At 42.1% G+C, this 26877-nt stretch overlaps 2 protein-coding genes across 7 annotated transcripts in view; one reads left to right on the forward strand and one right to left on the reverse strand.

Annotated features, from left to right (window-relative positions):
• Positions 1 to 7691, forward strand: part of LOC6031449 — a 60089-nt gene extending 52398 nt beyond the window's left edge. For both annotated transcript variants that reach the window (XM_038253803.1, XM_038253804.1), the window contains exons 3-6: positions 3898 to 4449; positions 4512 to 4747; positions 4808 to 4939; positions 7346 to 7691. In XM_038253803.1, coding sequence (XP_038109731.1) covers positions 3898 to 4449; positions 4512 to 4747; positions 4808 to 4939; positions 7346 to 7532 — 1107 coding nt within the window. In that variant the 3' untranslated portion in view covers positions 7533 to 7691. The remainder of the gene's footprint in view (positions 1 to 3897; positions 4450 to 4511; positions 4748 to 4807; positions 4940 to 7345) is intronic.
• Positions 7692 to 13350: 5659 nt separating this feature from the next.
• Positions 13351 to 26269, reverse strand: LOC6031450 (eukaryotic translation initiation factor 5). 5 transcript variants are annotated; one of them, XM_038252292.1, is made up of 7 exons: positions 26166 to 26269; positions 23506 to 23767; positions 16735 to 16831; positions 16488 to 16674; positions 15500 to 16010; positions 15185 to 15436; positions 13351 to 15115 (listed from the first exon to the last, which is right to left on the reverse strand). In XM_038252292.1, the coding sequence occupies exons 6-7, from the start codon at positions 15395 to 15397 to the stop codon at positions 13991 to 13993; spliced, it is 1338 nt and encodes a 445-aa protein (XP_038108220.1). In that variant the 5' UTR covers positions 15398 to 15436; positions 15500 to 16010; positions 16488 to 16674; positions 16735 to 16831; positions 23506 to 23767; positions 26166 to 26269; the 3' UTR covers positions 13351 to 13990. The 5 variants fall into 5 exon arrangements, with proteins under 5 accessions (XP_038108220.1, XP_038108217.1, XP_038108219.1 ...); XM_038252289.1 differs by having other exon boundaries at positions 16474 to 16674; XM_038252291.1 differs by having other exon boundaries at positions 15500 to 16674; positions 26176 to 26257.
• Positions 26270 to 26877: the final 608 nt, after the last annotated feature.

Genomic DNA, 26877 nt, shown 5'->3' on the forward strand with positions numbered 1-26877 from the left:
GGTCCCTGTCGGCTGTCTGCGATGTTCTCCAGCAGCTCGGGTGCGTTGGAGGACCACTTACGGAGGACGAATCCAGCTTTGCCCAGGATGGTTGTGATCTGGCCAGCTAGCTCTTGAGCTTCTTCGACTGTGTCGGCGCCGGACATCAGGTCGTCCACGTAGAACCCTTTGAGGATCCTGTCAGCTGCTACGGGGTGCTTCTCAGCGTTGTCTCGGGCCGCTTGTCGGAGAGACTCGGTCGCTAAGTAGGCTGCGCTTGAAGTGCCGTACGTCACCGTCGTCAGACGGTAGTGCTGCACCGGTTGGTCGGGATCATCGCGCCAGACGATCCGTTGGAAGTCCGTGTCCTGCTTGTCCACCCGTACTTGCCTGTACATCTTCTCGATGTCGCTCACGAAGACCACGGGGTAGGTGCGGAAGCGGCAGTAGACGTCGTACAGGTCTTCGTTGTTGTTTGGACCAATCAGCAACCGGTCGTTCAACGACACGCCAGAACTGGTTCTGCACGAGCCATCGAAGACGACACGCAACTTCGTTGTTGAACTGTCCTCCTTCTGGACTGCGTGGTGAGGCAAATAGAAGCACTCGCTGGGGTGCTTGTCGACTTCGGATTGCGGGATGAGCTCCATGTGTCCCAGTTGCTGGTACTCGGACATGAAGTTGCGGTAGGCTTGCTTGAACGGCGGATTCGAGAGGAACTTCCGCTCCATCGCATGCAGCCTTCTGAGTGCCGCACCGAGCGAGTCTCCCAATGCCGGCTTGGAGTCGTCGAAGGGTAGCCGAACCACGAATCGGCCCTCGTCGTTGCGCCTGGTGGTCATGTTGAAGATGTCAACAGCGCGCTTCTCGTCGGCGGTGAGTACCTTGGCCGCAGGCACTTCCTCGGTTTCCCAAAACTTGCGCAGCGTCTGGTCGATGTTGACATCTAGCTGCACCGCGAAGGACACCAGATTTGTTTGCAGCATTGTTTCACCACCGAACTTGCCGGCGACGAGCCAGCCGAGCGATGACTTTTGGGCCACGGGTAGACCGTCCTCGTCTGTAACCTGGCCCGCTTGTAGAATCGGCAGGAACAGCTCGGCGCCTAGGATGACGTCTACCGGTCCCGCTTTGTAGTACTCCGGATCGGCTAGCTGGAGCCCTCGGAGTAGTTCCAATTGCTTGGGCTTGAAGCTTTGGCACGGTGTGGGGGGAGCCAACACTTCAAGCACGTACGCCTGCGTCTTCATCACCACTTCGTCGCTGAAACGGGGTGCAATCTCCAGCAGCGCCATTCCCCGGGTGGTTCCTGCTTGTGTCCCGGCAACTCCGGTTACTGGGAACCGCGCGTTGCTCCGGCTGATCCCGAGTCGCGTCATGCAGGCCTCGCTTATCAGCGACGCGCCAGAGCACGAGTCTATCATCGCCCTAGCAGTGTGGAAGACACCATTCTTACCGCGCAGCTTGACGAGCGCAGTGGGTAGAACGGTGATCTTGACGGCTGGATCACTGGTGACCTCCGCCTTGAAACTCGAAACCGTGGGTTGAGCTTCCATGGCCGGTTGCTGGACCGGCATCGCTGCTATCTGTTGACCCGGAAGCCCTGCGGTAGCTGCCTGTCTGCCGCCGTGCTGACAGAGGAGCGTATGATGACGCTGGTTGCATCCATCAGTCTTGCAGGTGTGCTTCGAGGAACAGGTTTTTGCCGTGTGCGACGTCCTCAGGCAGTTGAAGCAAAGTCTGGACTTCTGCACCAACTCCCGACGGTCGGCGACGCTGGACGCCTTGAACGCATCGCACAGGAACAGCAAGTGCTCTTTGGAACACTTTGGGCAGGGCTGCGGTGTTGCGACGTAGCTCTGCACCTTCTTCTCAGCTGGCTTGGCCGGCTGCTTTCGTATCTCCTTCTTCGCTCCCGCTCCACTCAAGGTGCACTTTCGTGTGAATGATGAGCAGGTTTCGATGGCGTCGCACCGGTCCTCAAGGAACTTCAGGAAGTCCGTGAGGCTCGGGTTCTCCAAAGTGACGAGTTTTTGCGCCCAAAGCGCCTGCGTCTCCTCGTCGATCTTCTCCAGGAGCAGCTGGATCAGCCAGGGGTCCCGCGACTGGTACTGCTCGCCCAAGACGTCGAGCTGCCGAACCACCTCGTCCGAGGTCGTGACCAGCTTCTGGAGGTTGCCAGCGGTTGCGTCTGACACGACAGGTTGATCCAGGAACTCCTTCACCAGCGCGAACACGGTGTACTTCTTCTGGTCGTACTTCCTCAGCAGCTTGTCCCACGCCAGCGGGTAGTTGTCATCCGAGATGCCGAATGAGCTGATTTGGGATGCTGCGTCGCCCTCCAGCAGCGACTTCAAGTACTGCAGCTTCTGCGACGGCCGCAGCGACTCCTTGCTGTGGATGGTGCTGACGAACAGGTCCTTGAACGAAAGCCATTCTTTCCGGACTCCCGCGTACTTCGGGATGTTGATTGGAGGAAGCCGGACGTTGATGAAGGGATCCGGTTGTGCTTGAGCTGGTTGTCCTACTGGAGGAGGGTTTCCCTGCTGAATCTGGTTCAGCTGGGCTGCGTGGGCCGCTTGGTTGGACAGGAGCGCTCGTTGCGTTTCCAACAGCGCCGCTACCGCAGTTTTCAGGTTGTTCGCCGGCTCAGCGAACGATCGATCGCTGGCGCCGGAACCTTCGTCGAGGGCAGCGTAGATCGCCTTCGCTGCATAGTACCGATCTTCAAACTCCTTCCGGTAGTCGAAGACCGAGACTAGGTTTTCCAAGGTGGTCGCTGAGGTTCCGTCCTCGAACTGGTCCTGGACGTCGAAGAAACTGCTCCCCAGCGCCTCGAGGCGCACCAGACGCTCCCGGACCTCAGATAGTGAGGGGTTTTGCGTCTTCACTCGTTCCGCGGTTTCGAGTTCGCGTTTCACTTTCGCAAAGAGAGAATTCCGTTTCGCGGTAATCGATTCCATCGGGAAATCGCACGGTTCAACTTATTCGGTTCGCGAAGGACCATAAATGTTTGCGGTCGAAACGAAATAAATAAAAGTTGCGACGAACTCTAACAAAACGTGTTGCTTTTTATTCTGCTCGTTCGAGAATGATCGCTCCTAACGGAAGTTTTTTGGGGATTTGACGTTTACTGGGCCTTTTTCTGTGTCAGTGTGTGTGTGTGTGTGTGATGTTGTGTTGGGAAGTGGACTGTACACGGTTAAGGGGTTTAAGTCAAATTCTACACACTGCGTTGGTTCTACCCAAACAGGATTTTTTTCGATTATTCAAATTAAAAATACTTTCAAAATTTTCAAATTAGCCGTAATATTTAAAAAGGCCAGAAACACTAATGTTTGATCACAAACTGTTTTACACCGTTTTCGAAATTTTATCGATTTCGGACTTAGAGAAAATTATGGTTGCATGGAAAAAATAAAGTTGTTCAAATTTAGTGAGCACAGCAATTTTTCAGATCCTTTTTGGACTCCTGAACAACTCCCCAAAGTTTGGTAACGATTGCGCAAAACGGTTCTATGGGTTCTATAAGAAGTTGTATAGGAAAACTATTTTTTTTATTTTGATATTAATAAAATTCTTGTTTCACGCTGTACTAAAACCGGATTCATATTCAGATGCTCTGGAAGGTGCTCTACAAATTTGAATCGTGATTTTTGCTCTAAAATAACGTTTTAGACCAGTTTTGAACACGATTTTTTGCGTCTGCCTTGGATTCGAACCGGTGACCACAGGCTTGTGAGTCCAGAGCGCAGTCCGGTTGATGCACACAAGCAGACATTCCTCCTAAATCTTCACGTGCTTTGAAAATGCGCGTCGAAAATGTCAATGTAAAAATTAAACAACTTTGCATAGCTTGATAGTTATCTTGAATTAACTATTCTAACAATTCTTCATAATTTCTTTCCCCCCTTCCAGACGGAGGACCCGCTGAAACGGATACAGGAGGAGATCAACGAGGTGGCCCGCCGCGAGCAGGAACTCCGGCAAGGCCACCGGCTGAACGATTCCTCCTCGATGGATGACTGCCTCTCGTCGGCCAACTCGGACGACTCCGGACTTTCACTCTCGCCCAGCCCCATCCACTCGCCGTCGGTGTCCAACCTGAAAGACAAGATCGAAGCGCAGTCCCAGGCAAGCAGCAATCTACAGCAACAGCTAAACGGTACCCTGAGCACTAACGGCATCACCACGGCACGGCAGCAGTTCATGGCGCCGCCGCCCCAATCAAACTCGTTGACCCGTGCCCGTTCCACGCCGCAGCTCTTCCAAATTTCTCCGAACCGGCGCTTCAACCCGAACCCGAACCAGCGCGGAATAATGCAGAAATTTATTGCCTCCCGAGGTCGACTGAACAAACTGCAGCCATCCGCAGCGGTCGGGGCCACGGCCAACGGTCAGCTTAGTAGTGCCAACGGCAACAGTCTCAACGGCAGCAGCCACGTGAACAAGCAGGAACAACAGCATCGGGTGAGCATACTGATAACATAGTTGGAAGTGTGTTCACTAATCTAAAGCCCTTCTTCTTTCAGTCACCCATCGAGCTGAACCGATCGCACATCATGCTTCCACCAACGGCCATCTCCACGCCACCCGTCATCGAGCGGGACTCCAACGGTCGACCCATCCGACGGGGCTACATCCCGGTGGAGGAAAAGATCCAGAAGGAACTGCGCGACCTAAAGAACCGGGAAAGCGAGCTGAAGCGTTTGCGCAAACAGAAACGGGTCGCATCGCAGTCCGACCTGCTGGAACTCAACTACGGAAGGTGCGGTTGAACGTTTTTTGAATATTTCATTCAATTTATCATTGATACTTTACTTTTTAGTGATTCCGGCGAGGACCTGTCCGACGAAGACAGTGCCGTGTCGAACGTCTACCCACTGTCACGGAAGCTGCGCTCCACCAAATCTATTGGCGAGCTTTGCGAAGCTCTGACCAACGCTAGTCTGTCCCCGAGGTAAGTGTCTCTCGTACTTATACTCAGGTTTGCTAGGCAAGTTCAAAACGCGATTAGCAAAAAGTTGGCTAACCTCAACCACCCATAGTTTACATTTGATTTTGTGTAGGAGAACAGCATGTAGTTCCACCGACTTACATTTCGAAGAGGTCAAATATTCAATAGTACGCCTTTCTATAATGTTAGAGGTGATTCTAAAATTTAAAAACTATTGAAATCGAAGAGATCAGAAAATTTTACAAACAAATAATCTTGAAAATACAGTCCAGACTCGATTATCCGAAGCCTCGATTATCCGAAGGTCTGTATGGGGCTTCGTATAATCGAATCACGAACAAAAAAACCTATTTTTTATTTTCTTACTTCAAACATTAAAGTCGAGTTCTGCGACCCCATTTTAGTCAAATTTGAATGGTTGATTGCCTGTAAAAAAATGCATTTTTTCAATATTTTATCATCGCACCTTTGGCCGCCAACTTGGATTTAAAAATTTCTTAATCACTTTAGAGTACCGTAAACCGGGGTGACTTTGATAGGATTTCAATTTGTTTTTAGAATATTTTCCAACAGGTAAGGTTTTTCTCAAGATTATTATTTTTGAAACATGTACTGGAGTAGGCCACACAAAGTCCATGCACTATTTTGGAAAAATAGTTTTTTCAATAGTGTTTAGAAACATAGTAACGTTAAAAATTCTTAATTTAAATTCCGGGGTGACTTTGATAGTCATAGTTTTTCTCGTTAAAATCATATTTAAGATGTTCGAACTTTATTTGTACGATAAGTGTACCATCACTATAGAAGCTGATATAGTTTTTGAAAAAAAAAATCAATATTTATATTTAGTTAACTAAGTTTATAAGCTTTTTAACAAAATACATATAAATTTTAGGTAAAATTGTTATAAAGTCGGAATTTTGCCTGAAATTGATAAAAACTAGTTTTGTTTAAAAAAATATCGATTTATATTGCATTTTATACTGAATTCGAGCACGAATCACAAGTTTTCACATTTTACATGAAATTTGTTCAACTGAAATTGCCTCTAAATTTGGAGATTTTTTTTATTGTTTTTCAAAAACACATATTATTTATTATTTACAAACTTATTTAACCTTCTCTTAGTCCGAAAATGCATTCCGTTTTCCGATTCAAAATCTTGTTCATTGAGAAAATCAAGACACTTTGAGAAGTTCAAAATTATGACTTTCATCAACATTTTCTTAACTATAGTTAACTAACCTTTAAAACTTTACAAAAAATTATGAAAAGTTCTTTTTGAGGTACTTTGAACACTTCTCTACTGCGGTCAGTATGATTCTAAACAATTCCGTACGTATTTTAATTGTACTCTTTATTTTGCGGAAAAATCGAAATGCGGAAACCTGTCAAAGTCACCCCGGCTATCAAAGTCCCCCCGTTTTACGGTATGTAGTTTAAGGGTCATACTAATACTCAACAATCAAACATAAAATCGTGATTCGACCTGGGACCTGGTTAGGACCGATTCGGCTTTTGTAATTACATTTTTATTAAAAATAGTAATTACAAAGGATCTTGTTTGTGATTATTAGTGGGAAAGCAGCCGATTTTTTTTAGATATTGGTATAAAATAAAAGGCTGTTTGGATGAGATTTCAAAAACATTAATTTTCTTGATTCTTTTTCTGTACTGCCGTTCTACGCATAATTGTCCCATGTTTAAAAAAGTGCAACTCAGGAGCTTTTTGGGTGTTTTTTAATACTCCTGACTCAAGGCGGTTTCAAAAACACCCAAAAAGCAAAAACTGGAAATTTGGTTTATTGGACCTTTTCAAAAAACAAAAACTCCAGAACTGAGAAAAATGCGATTGAAATTTTTCGACCGTTTTTTGTGTTTCTACGCACAATTGTCCCGTGGGTCCCTATTCACCCCATAAGTGCCTATTCATCCCAGTTAACAGTTATTTACTCATATTTGTTATCCTCTTGCTATACAATTTTCATGAAAGAAAGCACTTGGTGGGACAAATATGCGTGAAAGTACAACGATGGGACAAACATACTTGTTGTTGTTTTCAAAGAGTTTCCGGTTTGATTTTATGTGTTTTCGAAAAGTCTGGAGTTTTTTTTTTGAAAAGGACCAATAAACCAAATTTCCAGATTTTGCTTTTTGGGTGTTTTTGAAACCGCCTTGAGTCAGGGGTATTGAAAAACACCCAAAAGGCAAAAACTGGAAATTTGGTTTATTGGTCCTTTTAAAAAAACTCCAGAAGTAAACGTCAAACTAAAGCTAAAAATGACAAAAAGTCAGAATCGACCAAAATGACAAGGGACAATTATGCGTAGAACGGCAGTGTTTTTATGGGAAATGTATTTTGTTTTCTCGATAGTTTATAAATATTTTATTTTTGCCTCTATCTTCCAGGGAAACGCCATCGCCACAGTTTGATAACCGTCCGGGGCGGGGCGGAAACGGATGTGGAGTCGGCGGCGGCATGCGTCCGGCCATGTCCCTGGCCCAGCTGTGCGACCTTGACCCCGAGGAGGCTCCGTCGTCGCACAAACTGATAGCCAAATGGGAACACCTGATCCAACAGAAGCAGCAGCGATGAAGTTTATTTTTTGGTCGTTTCGGGTGCTCTGTTTTTCTTCCCTTTCTATTAAAAAAAAATGCCTATATTTACTTTTAAAACAGATAAAGTAGCTTAATCCCACGCATCGTATACAGGTGGCAAATATGAGTACTAGAGAGCTTGGAGAAGATTACTTATGGGTCATTCCATCTGAAGCGGAACAGCATTTGAAAATTACCCTCTCCGATCCAGCTCAAATTTGGCAGAGCTGTTGATACTATCAAAACATGCAATAATCCCGAATTTCATCCAAATCGGACCACCCCCTCCATTTTTGTACCTCCCCAAAAAATCGACTTTTTGGCGATTTTTGACCAAACCTTCAAGTTTCAAACGACGATAACTCAGGAACTACAAATCTTAGAGGGTCGGTCTTAAACTCAATTTTGAAGGAAATTGTACGTAGAATCCATTTATGTGGTCAAATTTTTGATCAGTTTATTTTTTCTACCTGTATTGCGCAATTGAAAACTTTAAACGGCCGTATCTCAAAACACCCCAACTTATTTTTTTTAATTTGACCTCACCATCGTGTTCCCCGGCCAATTTTACATAAGAATCACTTATCGACAAAAAGGAATATGTTTCGTTCCAGAGATATCGAATTTTAAAGTTTTGTGTTTTCGAGATTACCTACATCAGCTTCATTCGCCGCATCTGCTAGAAGCACACAGGCGGGCTGATCATTAACTGCTACCTGGTCATTTATTGAAATAATATTTCATCATAAATAATCTTTATCAAATTGGGCAAAAATTAACTGTGTAACACTGTAGGAAACTGGAGTTTAATCGCGAATGTTTATCTGTTCAAAAAAATGAATGAAATGAATTTCTGTGCTAACCCACAGGACAGAGCAATAACGACACACAGTAAAGGGCAGAATTGGATTCCGACGGAGCGAGCAGGAAAATGCAATTAATCTTGTTAGTAACACTGAACAATAAGTGCACGATACATTACTGAGTAAGAAATATGAACTAAAATTAATAAAATTTGTTGATACGTTTTACTCTAGTGAAGGACGATCACAAGGAGTAGGAAAAGGATTTCTGGAAAGTATAAAACTGAAAAATGTAAGAAAATCACAAAGTTTGATCTGCTGCACAGCGGCTAATTCCCCAAATTTAGTTGCGATGATTTCGACACCGTCCGAACAACAGTATTTTTTCCTTAAATCATTCTTGGATTCTTTTAATCAAATGGAGCTGGCTCACAATATTAAAATTGATTTAATATGATCAATCTTTTAAACCATAAATAGGATTTGCCAAATTATGGTAAAGTGTCAATAATGAACTATAATAATAATAATAATAAAGCAGGTTTTGGGGTTTTTGCTGAATGGCACTATTTTGCTACCGCTCATGATGAAGGCCCTAGTCATGGCCTCGGAGGTACTCTAAAACGGTTAGCAACACGTAAAATAACCCAATAAATATTCCTTTCACAAAAATAGATTGATCAAGGTAGGGGAACAGCATCTAATTCCAGCGTTCCTCTTATGTTGCCATATCAGCGCTTTGGCATTCAATTACAGCTGATTAAAAGCGTTTTCAACTGAAATCGAGTGATAAATAGCTCAATAAGAAGTGAACAAGCAAGTTTCTATCAAAAGTTTTGCAAAATTTGTTGTTTAAATAGTGAAAATGAGCAAATTGGACGAAACTAGGAGCGAGGACTTAACCTGCCAAACATACCAGAATTTCCCCTATTAGCCATTTGAATAAATATTTGCGTAAAATTATGAAAATATAAATTAAATTAATCATCTCCTAGAACACCAGGTAGCAGTTATTGATCAGCCCGCCTTTGTGCTTCTAGTAGATGCGGCGAATGAAGCTGATGTAGGTAATCTCGAAAACACAAAACATTAAAATTCGATATCTCTGGAACGAAACATATTCCTTTTTGTCGATAAGTGATTCTTATGTAAAATTGGCCGGGGAACACGATGGTGAGGTCAAATTAAAAAAATAAGTTGGGGTGTTTTGAGATACGGCCGTTTAAAGTTTTCAATTGCGCAATACAGGTAGAAAAAATAAACTAATCAAAAATTTGACCACAGAAATGGACTCTACGTCCAATTTCCTTCAAAATTGAGTCCAAGACCGACCCTCTAAGATTTGTGGTTCCTGAGTTATCGTCGTTTGAAACTTGAAGGTTTGGTCAAAAATCGCCAAAAAGTCGATTTTTTGGGGAGGTACAAAAATTGAGGGGGTGGTCCGATTTTGATGAAATTCGGGATTCTTGCATGTTTTGATAGTATTAACAGCTCTGCCAAATTTGAGCAGGATCGGAGAGGGTAATTTTCAAATTTGCACTTTTTCGTGCACAGTTGAGATGGAATGACCCTTATACATAATAAATAAAAAAAAGGGCTGTATTTATTCAATCGAGCGAGATGATTCGCGCGTTTAATTATTTAAGTTTGCCGAAGTGAAACAGACAGAAATTGAAGGTTGGATTATTTTCAAAACGAACAATATTATACAATAAAACAATAAAATTCGCAGCAAATTTTGCATTTTACTTCACGACAAGTGGCTTGAGAGAAATATGTCATTAGCTTGAATTTCCCGTGATCGTAGCGCCCCAAACATAGATTTTAAAAATTAGGCCACACGGAATTAATTTGCACGTCCATCTGCGGTGGCATTAAGGCATCTCCAGCGCTGGGGTGCAAATCAAATTTGCACCCGGCTCATGAATACCGAGATCAAGTTTGCCACCATGAAAAAACTCCGTCATCCCCACCGCTAGGGTAGCAAATTTGCCACCGAAACAAGCCCACCACAGGGGCAAATAAGGGTTTTTATCATTATGTTAAAATTCAAAAATTTAAAAAATCAAAAATGCATTTAAATAGCTAAATTTTGTTGTTGTTTTTTAATTTAAATTGCCATTTTTTCAATTTCTTTTTATTTTTCTTCATTTTTTCCAATCTTTTTAGGCCGTTGCAAATATTTTTTGAAGTTTATGTCCCTCGACTCTGACCAAAGTCAGAGGGGGTGGGAGGCAAAAAAATAAAAAGTATAAAAATTGAAATTACAAGCGATTGTTTCAACATTTTTATGAAAAAAGTGTTTTGAAATGCATTATACACCTGTCCACTTGTTTTGTCATCATTAGTTTCCAAAATATCTAAGTATTGACGAAAATTTTATTTTTTGCGAAAAATATTTTTTTTTTTTTGCGGTGTTGTACATTGGAGTTTTATAAAAATGCAAAACATTTTTCAGCAAGCTCAAACATGATTATCAATGCAGAAAAATGCATTTAAGATTGTTTTTAGTTGATTAGACTTCTATTTTCATGGAAATTTTGATGTTTTTTTAGAAAAAATATTTGTTTAGCCCCCTGATTTTTCAGACCAATTTTGAAGGGGGTTATATATATTTTTTTAACCTTTTTTAATTTTTAAAAAAAATATTTTTTTTTACTTTTTTCTATTTTTTAATTTTTTTTAATCCTTTGAAATTTTCTTATTTTTTTAATTTTTTTTCCCTTATTTTTTTAAATTAATGTTTTTTTTATTTTTTTATTTTTTTTCTATAAATAAAAAACAATTTAAAGGAGAATGGGCAAATTTGTATGGGAGCTGGTCCAAGGATGTACACGAACGGGACCAACTTTTTTCGAAAGATCTCGCCGAGACATGAAAAAAAGTCTTCCGGACCAACTTTCTAAACCCCGGGGTTCAAAAGTTACATGCTGTTGAAGTTTGTGCATTTTGAGTAAAAATATACAAAAAATCGGATTTTTACTATTTCTAAAATCATTTATAAAATCTCTGTTTCATTATGGATTTCGATTTTCTTGACTTCATTCGACGCGTATCAGCAAAAACTATGAATTCTGATATATCTTAGCATGATTGAAACATGATTTCACTTGTTTTTATCCGTTTGAACCGTTTGTGCAAGAGGCATCCCATAGAAACAAGTCGAAACTTCAAGGTTTTGAAAACGGATCCGACCCAAACTGCTTCAGTGAGTATGAAAGGCTTCAGTGCAATGTTGTAACAACTTATTGGGATGGTCTGAGTCATCCGAGAACTCCTTGGAGTTAAGACCGGTGAGTCTACCGCCGTAACAAGCAAGATGTCGGCGGTTTTTGACCACTGATCATACCCGCATGGCTTCAGTGAGTATGGTAGACTACTATGCTGATGTGTTGGAGTGTCCTGGGTTCTCCTAGGACTCCCTGGAGTTAAGATCTGTGGGTATACTACCGTAACGAGCAAAATGTCGACCGGTTTTGACAACGGAACATACCCGCATAGCTTCAGTGAGTGTGGTAGACTGCTTTGCTAATATGTTAGGATGTCCTGGGTCATCCAAGGACTCCCTGGAGTTATGATCTGTGGAGCTATAGCCGTAACAAGCAAGAGGTCGACGGTTTTTGACCCCGGAACATACCCGCATAGCTTCAGTCAGTATGGTAGACTGCTTTCTTAATGTGTTAAGATGTCTTTGGTCATCCTAGGACTCCCTGGAGTTAAGATATTTGGGTCACTGTAACAAGAAAAAGGTCGACGATTTATAACCGCGCATCATAACCGCAAAGATTCAGTGAGTATGGCAGACTGTATTGCTGTTATGTTGGGATGTTCTGGACCATTCCAGGGAGTCCTTGTAACAGCCGTAGACCTACAGATCATAACTCCAGGGAGTCCTAGGATGACCAAAGACATCCCAACACATTAAGAAAGCAGTCTACCATACTGACTGAAGCTATGCGGGTATGTTCCGGGGTCAAAAACCGTCGACCTCTTGCTTGTTACGGCTATAGCTCCACAGATCATAACTCCAGGGAGTCCTTGGATGACCCAGGACATCCTAACATATTAGCAAAGCAGTCTACCACACTCACTGAAGCTATGCGGGTATGATCCGTTGTCAAAACCGGTCGACATTTTGCTCGTTGTTTGTTACGGCGGTAGACTCACCGGTCTTAACTCCAAGGAGTTCTCGGATGACTCAGACCATCCCAATAAGCTGTTACAACATTGCACTGAAGCCTTTCATACTCACTGAAGCAGTTTGGGTCGGATCCGTTTTCAAAACCTTGAAGTTTCGACTTGTTTCTATGGGATGCCTCTTGCACAAACGGTTCAAACGGATAAAAACAAGTGAAATCATGTTTCAATCATGCTAAGATATATCAGAATTCATAGTTTTTGCTGATACGCGTCGAATGAAGTCAAGAAAATCGAAATCCATAATGAAACAAAGATTTTATAAATGATTTTAGAAATAGTAAAAATCCGATTTTTTGTATATTTTTACTCAAAATGCACAAACTTCAACAGCATGTAACTTTTGAACCCCGGGGTTTAGAGAGTTGGTCCAGAAGACTTTTTTTCATGTCTCGGCGAGATCTTTCGAAAAAAGTTGGTCCCGTTCGTGTACATCCTTGGACCAAATTTGCCCATTCTCCTTTTTTTCCGTGCATGATTCAGTTTTCCGTGCATCATTCCATTTGCCGCAGTAGCAAACCAGCAGAATAGCGGGTAGCAAAGTGAAATCCCGAAGAACTGAGAGCAAATTTGCTACCGCGACAGGTACCGCGGTGAGGTTGACGTCGGGTGCAAATTTCATTTGCTTCGATGTTTGCTACCCACGCTGGAGATGCACTTACGAAAGATTGAACGGATTGAACGTATGAAGAAGGTGAGTGAAACATGAGTGCTCTTACCTTACTTGAGTGTTTTGGTAGTGAGTAACGTTGATACGGAAGATCAGGACAGAACCGATTAAACGGGTATTTCTCAAGCATTAAAAAAACGACAGAGTGCATTTTACCATCTCAAAATTGTGTATTCTGATAAACATATTTTGATTACAATAATGTTCCGACCGGCTAGTAGTGTATTTCTCTCAAACAAATCGAACATTCACTTACATTTTTTTTTTGCTCTGTCTCTGTGTTAGGAAATTGCATGACTCGTTAAAAAAAACTTAGCTTCTTGATACAAACCCAGTGAATTTATATATCAAATAAAAGGTCGTGAACATGAACGAAACGAGGGCGAAATAACCTAGCGCGTATCAAAATATAATCCTAACGAGAGCTGACGGAAAAAAGTGCTGTGCTGTGCTTGTTTTCATTTGTAAACCGAGTAGCCAAACGAAGCGGTGGCGGGTATAAGGAACAATCTTCGCGATTTGGACACAATCAGACGAATATCAAGCTGGGTTGCAAACGTTCAAAATTGACCGGCTCTCTATCTATATGTTTACCTTTTCATATTTTTATGATTTTTGTTTAATTTTTTCATCTAAGACATTAAGCTGTTTCTGTTTGTGTTTGTTTGACCGAATATTATGTTGTAGATTAATGGTTCATGGCTTCTTAAATTAGTTTTTTGTTTGTTTTGCAACGGTTGGAATTGGGAATTTAACAAATTTGAATTCGACAAGAGAAACATACATTTAGATATCGTCAATGTTGAGATCGTCACCGTCTTCTTCGTCGTCGGCCTTGGGTTTCTTGACTTCGGGTTTGGCGGCTCCCGTGCGCAGTGAATCGGTCTTTGCGCGATCGTCGTACTCGATTTCGACCTCGGAGTCATCATCCTCCTCGGAAGACTCCTCCTCCTCGGCTTCCTGCAGCCATTTGATGAACGGCGTGGCCTTCTCGTGGATCTGGGTGGCAATTTCCTTGGAGACGTACTTCTTGCTCACCTTCTGGGACCACTCCAGGATGGCCTTCTCCTCGAGGATGTCACTGTCGTAGAACAGCTTCAGAATACCGGGCACCTTGTCCATCAGCTTATCAGCGTGAAGCGAGATGATCTGTTCCAAGCCACCGATAAAGTACTTTTGTGCCTTAACGTCATCGTGGGTGAAGAGCAGCAGCAGAATACGATGCTTGCGGGCTTCCTGGACAATGTTGGCCGTGAAGAGCAACTCGGCCAGCACTAGCGGGGCCTTGGCTTGGATGTCCAGCCGCTTGGCCTCGGTGGCGAGTTCCTTGCGGGTTTGGGCATTGTCCAGCGTGCCGGCGTCACGTTCTTTCTTGACCAGCTCGTAGAAAATGTCCATACGCTCCTTCTCGGGTTTGTCAATGTCGTCCGAAACTGTCATGTTCTTAGCTCCATCGGTCAGATCTTGCATACGAGCCCGGACCGCTTCCACCGAGGTGTCCACCGTCCAGTTGACATCGTCATCATCATCGCCATCGCCACCAGCCTGCGACGAGTTGATCGTGTCGTCTGCGACCGTAGTGTCACCGTCCTGGGCGTTCGAATCGTCGCCGTTCTCGCCCTTCTTGCGCTGCTTGCGTTTGCCCTCGGTCAACGAAGCACCCTGCGAGGCCGGGTTCAAATTCGGCGGGTTTTTGATGATAAACGTGTTCACCTTGTGGTTGACCTCGAGCGGACCGTGGAACCCACAGGCCTTGCAGCCCTGCGAGATAGTTCCCTTCTTCGACGACACCACCAGGTCCGTTTCGGGATTGTCGCACTCCGGACACAGCACAAACTTGCGGATGAACCCGTCCAACAGATCCTGCAGCTTGTTCGCGTCGTGCGAGCCGTTGACGATGAAACGTTCGTTCTGCGTTTTTGAAAGAGATACACAATGTTAGTCGTTTACAATATCCCAGATCCGAATCGGATTCCTTACCTTGTAATCGAATTGAGTCTGCGCTCCGAGCTCACAGCCAAAGTACTTGGTCGGGTAGGTCGCGGGGCGTCCGATAGCGCGCGCCACATCTGACATGTTGACTAGAACAGTCTTGATGCCGTTACCTTTTCCTTCGACCTTGGCGTTCAGCCGTGGCATCTTGTACCTGTAGAACACATCGGTCACGTTGCGGTTCACGTTGACAGTACCCATCTTGCCTTCGCTTCTTTCAATTCAAACACTCGAAATGTACTGCAAGGAAAAATGTACAAAATTATTTCACGAAACACAAACCGAGCAACTCCTTAAACTTACAACGATCCGTGTGACTCCCAAACTTTACTCTGAACGTGTGCGCGTCTGTACAGTTTCCACAATCAAGGGGACAAACAGTTCTGCCAGGATGCCTTCTAGCGAATCCTTCCTTCTTCACAGACCAAATTCATCTGCAGTGATCAACAGTCGGTTTGCGTCTGAGGCGTGCTCAACAAGCGCAATGTCCGCGTTGTTGTTTGTTGTAGTCACTTTTACTGTAACTCACGTCGACGACAGCGACTTGGGCGTCGGCGTTTGAAACTGAATCTCCGTCTTCGATTTGCGGTCTCGCAGATAATATCAAAAGCATTTGTATGGTTGGGGGGTTGAATCACTTGCTCTTCTGCCGATAGGACGAGCGCGCGAACTCTCTCACACTCAAACACACACACGGATGGATTCCAAAACAAATTCCAATCAAATCGACGGAACGGAACAGGACTGCTGCGCGCGCTCTTTCTTCGTGAGGAGAGACGGTACGGCTTTGGGATTTTGCTTAGCGCAGCGTTATCTAGAACCACCACAAAACGTGTGCGGGTGAGGGTGAGAAAATAAAAAACAAAAAGAAACAATAACAAAAGAACTAAACAGAAACGGTCAGCGCGGTAGCCAACTGTTAAGTAAACAATCGGTTAGAATAACATAAATAACGCAACGAGAGAGAAAGAAGGAAAACTTGTCGAGTTTGCAGAAAAACTAAACCAAACTAAACCGAAAACGTGATAAAGCCGATTGCGACGCGTTAGCAACCTAAATCCAGAACTAATTTTGCGCGGTGCTACAGTCACACTTGATTGTTTTCACACAGCGTCGTCGTCGTAAAAACCATAACCACCGTTCGATGGCGTGGCTTTGTCCGCGCGCGCGCACGCGTAGACGCGAAGAATACTTCCGGTTTTTTATTGTGTACTTCTTCCTCTTCTTCCTCCTCTACTCGAGCTTTGTTAAAGTCCAATCAGTCGAAAAATAATCACCTCTCGTCACTCACTGAATTGCCTAGACGTGGTAAATCTCGGATATTGTGTTGTATTGTGTTGTTTCTGATTTTGAAGCCGGCCTATGCAGCAACAGCAGCAGCGTGTGTGGTCTTCGAATGTGGAACGAGGAGACAGGATCTTCACGTTTCCCTAAACGGTTGCAGCTTCCGATGTCTATTGCTGGAATATTTCGAAGTCCTGCAAAATAGAATAGGGATTCTTAATTTGAGACTACCAATAGACGTCCTCATAACGCACCTGTGACTAATGCTACGCGTTTGTGAAATCATGCACAATGTACCACCTAAACTCCGTAAGAGAGGAGAAAGCGGTGCTCCTTTGAGTGCTGGTGTTTCTGGAAAGATCGTGAAAATTCCATGTTAGTTGCGAGGTTACTCCCCAACATGTAATCAAGGTGGAGTTCTGTCCTCATAACCTATCCCCTAACTCGCTCAATCACCTTTGCCATTAAAAAAGCCGTGCGTCTATTTATCTATTGTTCATGATCTTGATCGTTGAATTATTTGATCCTGCTTTGCTTTTCTTTCTTTTGTTCCTTTTCACATGATTCAGCCAGGAGTGTAGGAGTCCAGCTCAAACGAGCTCCTCGCGAAGATGGAGCTCTGGGTCCAGCCGTGTTATTTGTATTTTGTTACTCATGTATTTATGTTTTGTATTATGTGTTTACAAAAAGAAGCAGGTTTTTGGTGCCACTGCTGCCTTAAAAAAGTAAATAGTTCAAAGATGGTAGATTTAGGGCATCTCCACCGCAGAGACCTAATTGCGTTGCAAAGCTAATTTGGCACCCGCGTCAAGCCCACCGCGGTATTTGTTTAGGTTCGAGTTCATCCGTGTTCATCCGAATCTAAACAAAACTCAGGTTATCTCCGGGATTTACCGGGAGCAAATCGTCTGACGGATGGTTTTTTTTCAAGCAAAACAATGTAATTGGGCCAATGTGAGTTTATAAACAAAGAGTTTATCCTGCTCACGTCAGTAAATGTTTACATTAGGAGTGATGATTGATTTTTCGATTTCAATTATTCGAGTTTGGAGATATTTTCTCTCCCGTGCTGCAAGTTTACGCATGAAAAATGACTTTTGGTAATCTGGGGTGATGCAGTTTAGTTTTTTAGGTCAGATTGGGGCTGTGTTTGATTAATTTTGGGCAACGCATTGTCGATCAACTGCCGGACATGCAAGAGACAAGTTATTTGTATTGAGTAAAAAGCAAAATTCAAGCAAAACATTTTAAATAAGCCAATTCGGATTCGAAAACATGCAATCCTGATCTTAAAATTCCTAAATTCCTAAATTCTTAAATTCTTAAAATCTTAAAATCATAAATTTTTAAATTCTTAGATTCTTAAATTCTTAAATTCTTGAATTCTTAAATTCTTAAATTCTTAAATTCTCAAATTCTTAAATTCCTAAATTCAAGCTTCCCTGCACCGTGCGGTACACGCGGTTCACTTGTACCTCGGTTTTGCTTTGCGCCTGCTTTGTTCGGTTTACACCCGTACCCGACTCTCTCGAGCCGAGGGTATTTGGTTCAACGTACCAGCGCACCACGACACTCTCGGTTCGCAACGTCGGTTTTGGGTCTGGCACTCACCCATGGCATGAACCCGGTGTATGAACCAAGGTGCTTCACTCGGTACGAGCCGAGGTATGTGCCGTGGTATGCGCTGGCGGAACAAACCGGTTTCAATACCACGGCGCGTACCACGGCACGCTGGGTTCATGCCTAAGGTTTGTGCCAGACACACAACCGAGGCGACGAGCCGAGATTGTCGTGGTGCGCTGGTACGATGAACCAAAATACCAACACACAATGGGTTCAGGCTCGTGCCGAAGCTAGAAAATCAAACCCGCGGTGTGCGTTGGCACTGGCGCATGGGAAGCTTGTTTTTTTATTATTGAGTTTTTCAGTCAGAAAATAGATATTTGTATGATAATTGTCAGGTTTTTTTTCACTCTGGTTTACTTCATTTCGATCCCGTCCGTGTGGATCAATTGGACAGCGCACTGGACTCACAATCCAGAGGTTGCTGGTTGGTACTAGGAATAGTGGCCGACATGTGGACCTACAGCTATAAAGACAACTTCTTTTTTTACTCCATTCCGACCATAAAACTATGTCTGTCCTTTTAATTTCAAAATTCTGCATTTTGAGATTCGGGATTTTCAATATTATTATATCGAATACAAGATTATCAAAACGTTTGTGATTTTCAGTCGCATTCAAAAAGGAAAAATCCAATTCTTCGATTCATATTGCAAACAAGCACCGTGCGAAGAAACGTCAAACGCCGCTTTTCGTTTTTGTTACTTTTTAGTTGCGTACCGCTTAAGAAAAATCTTTTCGTGGTCCTTTCCCTGACCATTTATTGGGCGTTTTTTTATATGGAGTTTTGCGTTCCTTCCAATCTGCGTATCAGCCTTTACGGTACAACTATGCAAAATGTGTGTGTGTCCAACCAACCAAAAGGGACCACGCGGTCGCTTCTTACAAATTGAGTTGTTTCCATGTTTTTTTCAGATCTACATTCTATACATGCAAATAACTCGCATAGGCATTTGGAAGGTGTTAGCTCTGCCGAGCTTCGGTGACCCATTTCTACGCTGGCTGAGCGCGAGGTACTTCAGCTTTATCGACAAGCCCCGCCCTGAAGAACGTTTGGACCAATCGGATTCAAACGTTATTTAGAACTTCCGAACCCTTGTCAAATGGACAAGGACCCAGCGCGTATATAGTTGATAGTAACAGTATTCCTAATTCCAGTCATAGCTCACCAAGTCGCTAAGGCATAGTGGTTAGCATTTTTGCTTACCAATTCAAAGGACGGGGGATCGAACCCCGACTCGAGCGACTTTGATTTTTCGTTCATGTTCAGAGTTTCAAGATTTATATTTCCTATACTTTCTCGTTGGGAGCAGATGGGAATCGAACCCAGGATCATTCGCTTACAAAGCGTACACCGTGACCAGTCAGCCACGGCCGCTCCTTTACGGTACAACTATTCAAAATATTTTTAAAATCAAATAAAAAAATAATAATAAAAAACGTATTCGTAATTTTATTTTACTCCATACCCTATATTTATATTTTAATACATAATTTAAAAATGTATAAATCGGTTAAGTTATTTTTAAATTTTTAGTGATGGTTTGCTTATATTAAACATAGGTGGCTGATTATTTTTTATTTAAGAAATACCAAAATAAATATAAATTCCACAATTTTTCAATTTAATTAAGTCGTTTTGAACCAAATAACTCATTTCTTTAATATTTATTAAAATTTGATAATCAAAATAAATGCATCTTCAACCAAAACAAATACAAATAATTCTAAAAATCGCTGAAAAAATTAGCCACCAGCAGCTTGGGGACTTCTCGAGCACTTATCTTGGCTACTCGACGGATCCCCGATGAACTTTTTCTTCGCTGAATGAACTCGAAGGCTAATTTAGCTCTAGCTTTGCTACCCGCGGTGCGAAAGTTGGGGTGCAAACATGTCGGGAGCAAATCGCATGAACTCTTTTAAAAATTTGAAAATGATATTTTATAGATGTAAGCAAACAATTAGGACATATAATGCAATTGGAAGCATGTTCTATCATACTAGAACATAGTTTCATTGATTTTGGTCAACAAAACGGCTAAAATTGGAAAATGTATAAACTAGATCCCCGCGGTGGGCTTGATTCAGTAGCCAAATTAGCTCCCAGCGGTGCGGAAACGTGTATTAGCTACGGAGCAAAGCTAAAACTGGGAATCCAACCGATAGGTTTGCCACGCAATTAGATCTCTGCGGTGGAGATGCCCTTAGGATTGCTTGTTTTCAAACCCGCATTGGCTTATTTAAAATGTTATGCTTTGCTTTTTACTCAATACAAATGACTTGTCTCTTGCATGTCCGGCAGTTGATCGACAATGCGTTGACCAAAATTAATCAAACACAGCCCCAATCTGACCTAAAAAACTAAACTGCATCACCCCAGATTACCAAAAGTCATTTTTAATGCGTAAACTTGCAGCACGGGAGAGAAAATATCTCCAAACTCGAATAATTGAAATCGAAAAATCAATCATCACTCCTAATGTAAACATTTACTGACGTGAGCAGGATAAACTCTTTGTTTACAAACTCACATTGGCCCAATTACATTGTTTTGCTTGAAAAAAAAACCATCCGTCAGACGATTTGCTCCCGGTAGATCCCGGAGCTAACCTGAGTTTTGTTTAGATTCGGATGAACACGGATGAACTCGAACCTAAACAAGTACCGCGGTGGGCTTGACGCGGGTGCCAAATTAGATTTGCAACGCAATAAGGTCCCTGCGGTGGAGATGCCCTGCGTCGCTTGATTAATAAGGACATCATTTTCATCTAAATATCTGAAATTCGGCTTCAAAAGGTGTTTTGTGAACACTTAAATGCTCATAACTTTTGATAGGGTTGTCAGATCTTCAATCTTATGGACGCGTTGGAAAGGTCTTTTGATGACAGATCAGATCATGACAGATCCGGACAACGTTTTCATCAAAATATCTGAGATCCAGCCTCTGAAAAGTGTATGAATAACACTTAAGTCACAGAGTAACACAGAGTTACCACTGCCTCTTGATTTTTTGTTCAACTTTGTACATGACATAAAATTACTTTTCTTCGTACTGGTTACTCTGTCCTTAAGTGCTTAGTCAGATCTTCAATGTTTTGGACTCGTTAGAAAGATCTTATCAATACCCTTCTACGGATTTTCTTACTAAAAACGTTACTTAATCCACCCTTAGGTGGTTGGCGCCTTCCTCACATTTAAAGAGTGCCATCCAAAATGCAAAAATTGCGTAAATAACACTTAAGTGCTTATAACTTTTGATAGGGTTGTCAGATCTTCAATGTTTTGGACGTGTTAGAAAGTTCTTTTGAATACCCATCCTACGATAGGTCGCATGATAGGTCCGGACAACGTTTTCATCAAAATATCTGAGATCCGGCCTCAAAAAAGTGCGTAAATGACACTTAAGTGCTTATAACTTTTGATAGGGTTGTCAGATCTTCAATGTTTTGGACGCGTTGGAAAGCTCTTTTGAATACCTATCCAACGATAGGTCGCATGAGAGATCCGGACAACGTTTTCATCAACTTATCTGAGATCCGGCCCCCAAAAAGCGTATAAATAACACTTAAGTGCTTATAACTTTTGATAGATTTATCAGATCTTCAATGTCTTGGACGCGTTGGAAAGGTCTTTTAAATTCCTTTCTGAAAATGTATAGCATGACGGGTTTTCTTACAAAAACCACCCTTTTTACAATCTTCCGGACTTTTGTTAAAATCGTTTTTTTTAGCATAACTTTTGAAGTACTTAACTAAACAACATAATTTTTAATAGCGACTTATGGGACCCCAAGACGGATCGAATGACGCCAAAACGGACAAAATCGGTTCAGCCAATGTCGAGATAATCGAGTGACAATTTTTTGATCAACATCCCACCACACACACAGACATTTGCTCAGAATTTGATTCTGAGTCGATAGGTATACATGAAGGTGGGTCTAGGAGGTCTAATGGAGAAGTTCAAGTGATTTTATAGCCTTTCCTCAGTAACGTGAGGAAGGCAAAACACCCTTTTTACAATCTTCCGGACTTGAGTCAAAATCGTTTTTTTTTTTTTATATTTTATTTTATAGCCTTTTATAGCCTCTCCTCAGTGAGGTAGTCAAAACGTAAAAAAGCTATGATTAAAAGCCATAGTACTGTTAGGGCGATGATTGTAATAAGCATAATTACTCTAGATCAGAACATTTTGCAACCCGATTTTCCCAGAAGGAACATTTTCGACCCATTACCGCTTCACGAAATGGACGCACACCGTAGAATGACAATGCAGATTCCGTCTAGCTTTTTCGCTGCAATCCCCCTCCTCTCACCTGTATGACGGCCGGCCAATTCCGGCTGGAAAATCCCAATCATGCGACACACGGCTCTTCCGGACCCGGCCACGACCACGACCAGAATTGTTTGCGCTTTTATCAAAAAAGTGATTGTAACGCGATTCCCACCACCGGAATCAAACTCGCAAGCCGCAAATAAAAGCTGGCTAAATGAAAATTTTATTTTCTGCACAAATTTTCCTTTTACAAGGCCAAGTTCTCTCTGTCTCGCACGCTTCTCAAAGGTGGTCTGAAAATTATTCAACTGCAGCAGAGCGAACAGCACACGAACTTCAGCGCGTTAGTGTCTCAGCGAGCCTAGATTTCGCTTTTCTCTCTGGCCGGAGGAAAATCGTTTCGCAGTGAAAGCACCACCATATGATCCGCTGCTCACGCGGGCGAGTTCTCTCTGCTCTGCGAGTTTTCCCAGCATGTGTACTTGGAAGAAACTTAAAAGCAAGTACCAGCAGGTAGACACTTGTTAAAATGTGCAAATAAGTCACGATTTTCGTTAGAAGTGGCACTTTAAGCCTAAATTCAGTCGTCAAAAGAACCAAGAAAAATACAAATCATTGCTATGCAGACCGTGCAGGAACTGCGCAGGCGCCTATTTTTGGAGAGCCGAAAGCAGCAGCAGCAGCAGCAGTCCGGAATGGGTGGGAGCCACCCGGAACATGCTTTCTTGTTATTCTTGGTTCTTGTTTTCCCTGTGCTGTGCACGACGACGACGACCTCCTGACTACCAAAAGTGAGTTGGTGAGTGGTGTGAGTTTGAGTTATTTTTAGCTAGCTCCAGCATCCGGTCAATATTTGCCACACTTTGCTTGCAGAGATGCAGTTTGAAAATGAGATTTTTTTTTTCTTCTTCTCTACCTGAGATTTTGAAATCTGCTGCTGCTATAACTCATCCTTATCTGTTTTGCCTATCTTTTTAAGCTGCTAAAAACTTCCTACTCACGAATATCGCAACTCCCACGTGCTAATTTTATCACCCAGAAGCCCATGACTGTCTGATTAGCAGAAATAGCTCTCCATATTTATTTTTCCTCCCCAAGATTAAGCTTGACGCTTCTGTTCCACCTACCTTGGATTCTTTCTAAAGTCATATAAAACGCTAGCGCCACTCGAGGCGATCTTTGCTCAATTCACAACTTTGTGACGAGACGAGACGAGATGGATGGATGATGGGCTACGACTGGTGGTGGTTTCCCCGATAACAGTGCGAAGATGAACACGGTCGATCTGGCTGGCTGCTGGGTTTTCCGGTCTGTTTCGTTCGGGCTCACACACAAACACTGATTTTGATATCGGTTGTCAATGCACGCGGGCGCCCACCAACTGGAACTCTTGAGAGAGAGAGAACGAGAGAAAGAGAGAGAGAGAATGGGAGAGAAAAAGAGCAAAGAAATGGAAATTATTGAAATTTATTTGAACTGAGTGTTTAACATTGAAATTACAACGGAAAAAGATTATTAAAAGATCATTTAACAATTTGAATAGATATATTTTAGTTTGATTTTTTTATCTTAAAAGTACCTACATAAAAATCCATATGTCTTCGATTCAACTAAACCACTTTGAATAGGTATTTTTATTTTATTTTATTCTTTTAGTAAATTTCAGCGATTTGTTTTATCATTCTAAATAAAACTGTCCCATGTTAGTTATTGATGATCTACCACCACAACCGGCTTTTGTGCAGGCTTCGATCAACAAAATTGCAAAAAATCATTTTTTCAGCAATGCGACTTTGCCAATATTTTTTAAAATGTCAACTGTAGCTGTGTTACTTGCTAACTTTCCAATATTTTATGCATGAGTAAAATATGCAATGTACCTACCGGAAATAAAATATAGGTAATAAATGATAGGAGGTGGTAAAATAAGCTAAACGCTATCAAAAACACGTAAAAACTAAGCATGACGAATGCAAAATAAACTAATAAAAGCTAAACTAGAAAAAAACATAAAACAAGCGAAGTAATGTTTTTCGTAGAACAAAAGATACTTAAAATAACCACCTGAACACGGAAAAAATCTCTTTGAAAAGATTGGGCATTAGAGGGCTAAATAAATGATTTGAAATTAAGTTCTGATATTTGGAACCCTGAAAGAAGACTTCAGTCTTTGCTTTTTGGGTGTTTTTTAATACCCCTGACTCAAGGCGGTTTCAAAAACACTCAAAAAGCAAAAACTGGAAATTTGGTTTATTGGACCTTTTCAAAAAAAAAAAAACTCCAAAAGTGTTCTTTCTCGACATTTCGCAAGGTGATTCAATATATCAAGCAAAACAATGCCAAAGGGCCGTTGTGGGTTTGTAAACAAAGAGTGTGTCCTGGTCACGCTAGAGGATGTTTACATCTGGCATGAAAGGGATACACTCTTTGTTTACAAACCCACAACGGCCCTTTGGCATTGTTTTGCTAGATATTATCTAGATCTAGAGGAACAACTTTTTTAGATATTTTTTCGATTCTACTGGATTTTTCTTCAGAAAAGCCGTTGAAAATCGATTAATTCTTTTTTCAATTCATCGTGTTTTTTATCAGTATGCTGAAGGGACACTTAATTACATATTTCATATTTAACAAACCATAAGTTCCCGAATCAAATTTACAGATTTCCAGCTATCTTTGAAAAAACCCCAAAATCAAAGCAGGAAGATCAAATAAATATCTGTCTCTAATTCCGTCGTGAAAACACTTACTTTTCCTGTCATTCTCGAACGTCGGAACAGCCTACTTTTTTCTACCAAATACAACAGAATCGAATAGAAACACTTGTCAAAACAGACGCTGAAAAGATCTTCTTTTCAGCACTGAAATGGATGCTGAAAATTTGAACGAGCACGTGTTTTGAAAAGTAATAATTTTCAACATTGTTTTGATTTGAACGATGGATTGTTTTTCGGAATTGCAAAAATTGTTGTTTGGAACTCGTTGCAAAACTTGAATTTTCCAGCACTTGTCGTATTCATCTGAACCTAGTTAAATAAATCTAGACTTTTTTTTTATTAGGTCGAATAAACATAAGAAACACATTAACTTATAGGACCATTTAAAAAAAACTATAGAAATGTACAACTCGTACTGAAAAAATCTTCTTTTTACAACTTTTTGCATAAACTACTTTTTTGGGTTTGAAATTACTAAATGGGTATTTAAAAACAGTCTCAAAAACAAAAATTTTCAGAAAAAAACTGCACATTTTTTCTTATCGCAATAATTTTTCTACAAAATACTGTTTCAGGCAAGTTACGGATCCCAGGTGCCAAGGGACGCCCTAGCGACCAGCCAAATATGGCGCAGGAAAATTCGCGATTTTGCCAGCAGCAGAGAAGCATGACGAAGGGGAAAAAAGGGAGCTCGATATCAAAAGTTGGGCCATTTTTCATATCGCGCTGGCGACAAATTCAGCCAAATCCGGTTATTCTTAGCCACACTGACTTATCCCACGCTTACGCAAGCAGTGAGGCTGATATGACGAAAGGATTTTTCCTTCGAGAAAGAAAAAAAAAGAAAGAAACATGCATGGAACTTAACCACGTCGGCGACGCAAAGGGCAAAAAGAGTGAGTTTTGAAACGTGGAATTTTTTCGCAAACGACCCTCGCCTTTCCAACCACAGTTGACTAATTTTGAAAGCGGATAAACTTAACAGCATAGTACTTACATTTAGAAAGCCAAAAACCAACACAAAATTCGACAGAAAACAGGAAAATTTGCACAAAAGATGAGGAACTTACGATTCGGTACCTTCTACGACTTGAAAATGTCTGACGGCGAACGGAGGAAAACTGCAAAACTGCTGCTGGCACTACGGGCACCCTGCACCAACACACTGATGAATATCAATGATTTTCAAACAACGGTAGACCGGACGAAAAGGCTCGGACTGTCATTTGTGGTTTTGTATGAAAATCCGTCAAGGCTAGTACGCAGATAAGGCTAGTATGGAGATCGAAAGGAAAGGGGTCAAGAAACAGATTTACGAACAGCAGAACAAAGGAGATCGAGCGATTTCTTGGGGCTTTTCTTCAACCTATCTGGCTTGCTTTCGCTACCGCTGCTGCACATTTGAAATTTTTCTTGACCGGTTTCTTCCGAAGTGCATACCTTACAATCGAGAAATTAAAAGTGCAACATGGAGTTAAACTTTTTGTCAAGCTGCTGTGAAGTTTACCATGAAAGCTGCGAAAGTTTCACTCCATGTTACCGGCTGACATCTCTCTTTTTAATTTCTCGATAGGAAGTAAAGGGGTCAAGAAACAGCTATCGAGAAATTAAAAGTGCAACATGGAGTTTAACTTTTTGTCAAGCTGCTGTGAAGTATTCCATGACAGCTGTGAAAGTTTCAGTCCATGTTACCGGCTCACATCTCTCTTTTTAATTTCTCGATACGAACAGCAGAGGAGATGGAGCGATTTCTTGGGGCTTATCTTCCACCCTCTCTGGCTT

Source organism: Culex quinquefasciatus, chromosome 2 (genome assembly GCF_015732765.1).
Source record: "Culex quinquefasciatus strain JHB chromosome 2, VPISU_Cqui_1.0_pri_paternal, whole genome shotgun sequence".
Taxonomy (NCBI): domain Eukaryota; kingdom Metazoa; phylum Arthropoda; class Insecta; order Diptera; family Culicidae; genus Culex; species Culex quinquefasciatus.

Bases quoted from the DNA above. Each gene is read 5' to 3' on its own strand.
- LOC6031450 (XM_038252292.1), bottom strand. From the start codon at position 15,397: ATGGGTACTGTCAACGTGAACCGCAACGTGACCGATGTGTTCTACAGG. The intron at 15,116-15,184 runs GTAAGGAATCCG...TCAAAAACGCAG, and splicing joins AGACTCAATTCGATTACAAG to AACGAACGTTTCATCGTCAA.